This window comes from Octopus bimaculoides, chromosome 11 (assembly GCF_001194135.2).
Source record: "Octopus bimaculoides isolate UCB-OBI-ISO-001 chromosome 11, ASM119413v2, whole genome shotgun sequence".
NCBI classification, from domain to species: Eukaryota; Metazoa; Mollusca; class Cephalopoda; order Octopoda; family Octopodidae; genus Octopus; species Octopus bimaculoides.
Genome location: NC_068991.1, coordinates 16,838,614 through 16,841,796, shown reverse-complemented (window position 1 = coordinate 16,841,796; position 3,183 = coordinate 16,838,614). Strand labels below are relative to the sequence as shown.

Here is a 3,183-nt window from a genome sequence, read left to right as displayed (position 1 = left end):
TGTGTGTGTGTGTGTGTGTGTATGTGTGTGTGTGTATGTATACATATAGTAAGGTGCATGGCTATATGGTAAGAAGTTTTGTAACCACATGGCTTCAGATTTAGTCCCACCGCATAACAAACAGGTGAGGAGTGGCAACAGGAAGAGCATCCAGCCATAGAAAATATGCCTCAATGAATTCATGAGTGGAAAAACAGACATTAAAACGATGATGATATGAGGGAAAATTTTAATTTAACTGTAAAGATTTTAAAATAGAAGGTTTTGTATCATAAAATAGGGTCAGTCTCGGGCAGATTGCTATCAAAAGGGTTTAAAGATCTTTGATAAAGTGTCACTTAAACCTAAGACTTATCAAAAACTCATTCAAGTTAACCCATACATGGTGTTAAAGAAATTAGATAAGGTGTGATTTATTTGGGCATTTCCTCAAACTATTTAGTCTTATTCTTCTTCTTGTTGTTGTTAATGAAACCCAGATAAAGTGCACTAGGATAAGATGTTAAGATTTTCTATAAAATCACCGTGCCTAACTTTCTCAATACAATTCAAGAATCTCAGATAAGGTGTCTCTGAATTTTTTTCCTCAAACTAGTTGAGTCTTGCTAGCCATAAACATTACAAAAATTGTGATAAGATATCAGTAAGAGCTTTGCCAAAATATCTGGGCTTAAATTTTTTGAAGCAGTTAAACTACAATGAGACATCATTCATTAATGAATAAGACTTGGTATGTCATACCATGCTTTCATTAATTCTTTTAGGTTGAGCTGGCGGAAACGTTAGCATGCCGGGCGAAATGCTTAGCGCTATTCCGTCTGCCGTTAGGTTCTAAGTTCAAATTCCGCCGAGGTCGACTTTGCCTTTCATCCTTTCGGGGTCGATTAAATAAGTACCAGTTATGCACTGGAGTCGATGTAATCCACTTAATCCCTTGTTGTCCCCTCTATGTTTAGCCCTTTGTGGGCAATAAAAAAATATATATACCACATGCAGAAGTAGATATCCTCATGACCCTCTTTCCACCCTTGGGCTAGTATAACATCCAGAATGTGATGGATGGGATGAGAAAGGACTACACTATCACTAGGCTAATACTATTTTCTGTATTCATGAAGGGACAAGAGCAACATAAAGTGCCTTGTTCAAGGGCCCAACACACTGCTCAGTCCAAAAATTGAACTCAAGAACTTATGCTTTGGGGGCCAGTACACAACTAGGCTACTCTGCATTCCTTCCTAGACAAAAGAGATATTATCAAGTTTCACTTGCTCACTAATTACAAATAAACAAAATTTAAATCTAGGATAGCTTAGTTGATTTTTTATTTTCTGTACTTCTGTGTATTTTTCATTTTTCATTATTCTTGTCTTATTTTTTTATGTTCTGAGTTCAAATTCCACTGAGGTCGACTTTTCCTTTCATCCTTTCAGGGTTGATAAATTTAGTACCAGTTGCATATTGAGGTCGATTTAATTGACTGCCCCCTCCCCTAAAATTTCAGGCCTTGTGCCTATAGTAGAAAAGATTATTTTTGTCTTATTTTCAAACTGAGGATGACAGGTGTATTGGCAATCTGATGATGATGACAACAAGGGTGATGGCAGCAGCAACAACAAGGTAAGCAGCTGCAACAGTAGAATCAACAATAACAATCATGGTCAAATTTTGGCACAAGGCCAACAACTTTGGGGGCGGGGCTTAAATCGATTACCTCAGCCCTCAGTGTTCAACTGATATTATTTTATAGACCCCAAAAGATGAAAGGCAAAGTTGATCTTGGTAGCATTTGAACACAGGACATAAAGATGAACGAAATACCACTAAGCATTTTGCTCAGAATGGTAATGATTCTGCCAGCTCACCACCTTAAATCAAAAAAAATAATGATAATAAATGTTTTGTCTTTGCAGCAACTGAAGCACCAAAATTTAGTCAACCTTATTGAAGTTTTCCGAAGGAAGAAACGTCTGCATTTAGTATTTGAATATGTTGATCACACAGTGCTGAATGAGTTGGAGAAAAATCCCCATGGGTCAGTATTTATCAAATTCTATTTCCTTATTTCTTTATTGCCCACAAGGGGCTAAACATAGAGGGGATAAACAAGGACAGATAAAGGGATTAAGTCGATTACATCGACCCCAGTGTGTAACTGGTACTTAATTTATCGACCCCAGAAGGATGAAAGGCAAAGTCGACCTTGGCGGAATTTGAACTCAGAACATAGCAGCAGACGAAATACTGCTATGTATTTCGCCTGGAGTGCTCACGATTCTGCCAGCTCGCTGCCTTTTATCAAATTCTGTTTTCTGTATATGAAATAATTATAAGTTCAGAAGCTGTTACCTGTGTTGGTAACAAAGAGTTTCTTGAGCCAATAAAAGAGATTTTATGTGGTCAATCAACTTGCTATAAATAGCAGCCAAAGTACCTGAAATCAGATTGTACTATCTTTAAAAAAATGAAGTATACATTTAATTCCTTTCAATTTCTCTTGAAAGTTTATAAGTTCTTATGATGCCAACAACATACAATTCTCATAGGTAAGAATAAAATTTCTAAAATGGATAGAGAAATTTGAAGGATTGCTTTGGTCTAATGGTAGACAGCCTGTTATGTCTACAAGAGATGTGGGTTCAAGACCCATGGGCAGCCTTCAACTTTTTCTGTACAAAAGGGTTTTTTCAACCTGATATTTACATGCTATCATTTTTGTAGCTTTATATGTGCTTTGAGATCTAGTTTCAGACAAGAGAAATGGTGTACATGTTTGTGTGTGTGTGTGTACCTTTACAATCACATGATAGTCGTAAACGAATGTCCTTGTTTTATAATAAGTGTCACTAATTTCCAGTCTTCCATAAAAGCATGTCCAGTTATGTCACGGGAAAATATTACCTTGCTTGGAAACAAGATTGTTGACAGGAAGGACATCCAGCCATAGAAAATCTGCCTCAACAAATTCTGTTTTTTCCTCACATCAATAGTATAGAAAGAATGTTTACATTGTTATTTAACCTACAGTGAGGCTTTATAATATTTAAATTTATTTCAGTTCTTTTCATTTACACTGTGTTGTATTTCCAATTAAAATACTTCCCAACACTAAATAGATACAACATTGTGCATGATTGTATATATATATGTATATATATATATATATATATATATATATATATA

At 35.6% G+C, this 3,183-nt stretch overlaps 1 protein-coding gene across 1 annotated transcript in view; it reads left to right on the top strand.

Moving 5' to 3' along the window:
* LOC106873113 (cyclin-dependent kinase-like 4) overlaps nucleotides 1–3,183 on the top strand; it is a 37,587-nt gene that overhangs the window by 28,765 nt on the left and 5,639 nt on the right. Inside the window, exon 2 of the mRNA XM_014920342.2 lies at nucleotides 1,914–2,035. Coding sequence (XP_014775828.1) covers nucleotides 1,914–2,035 — 122 coding nt within the window. The remainder of the gene's footprint in view (nucleotides 1–1,913; nucleotides 2,036–3,183) is intronic.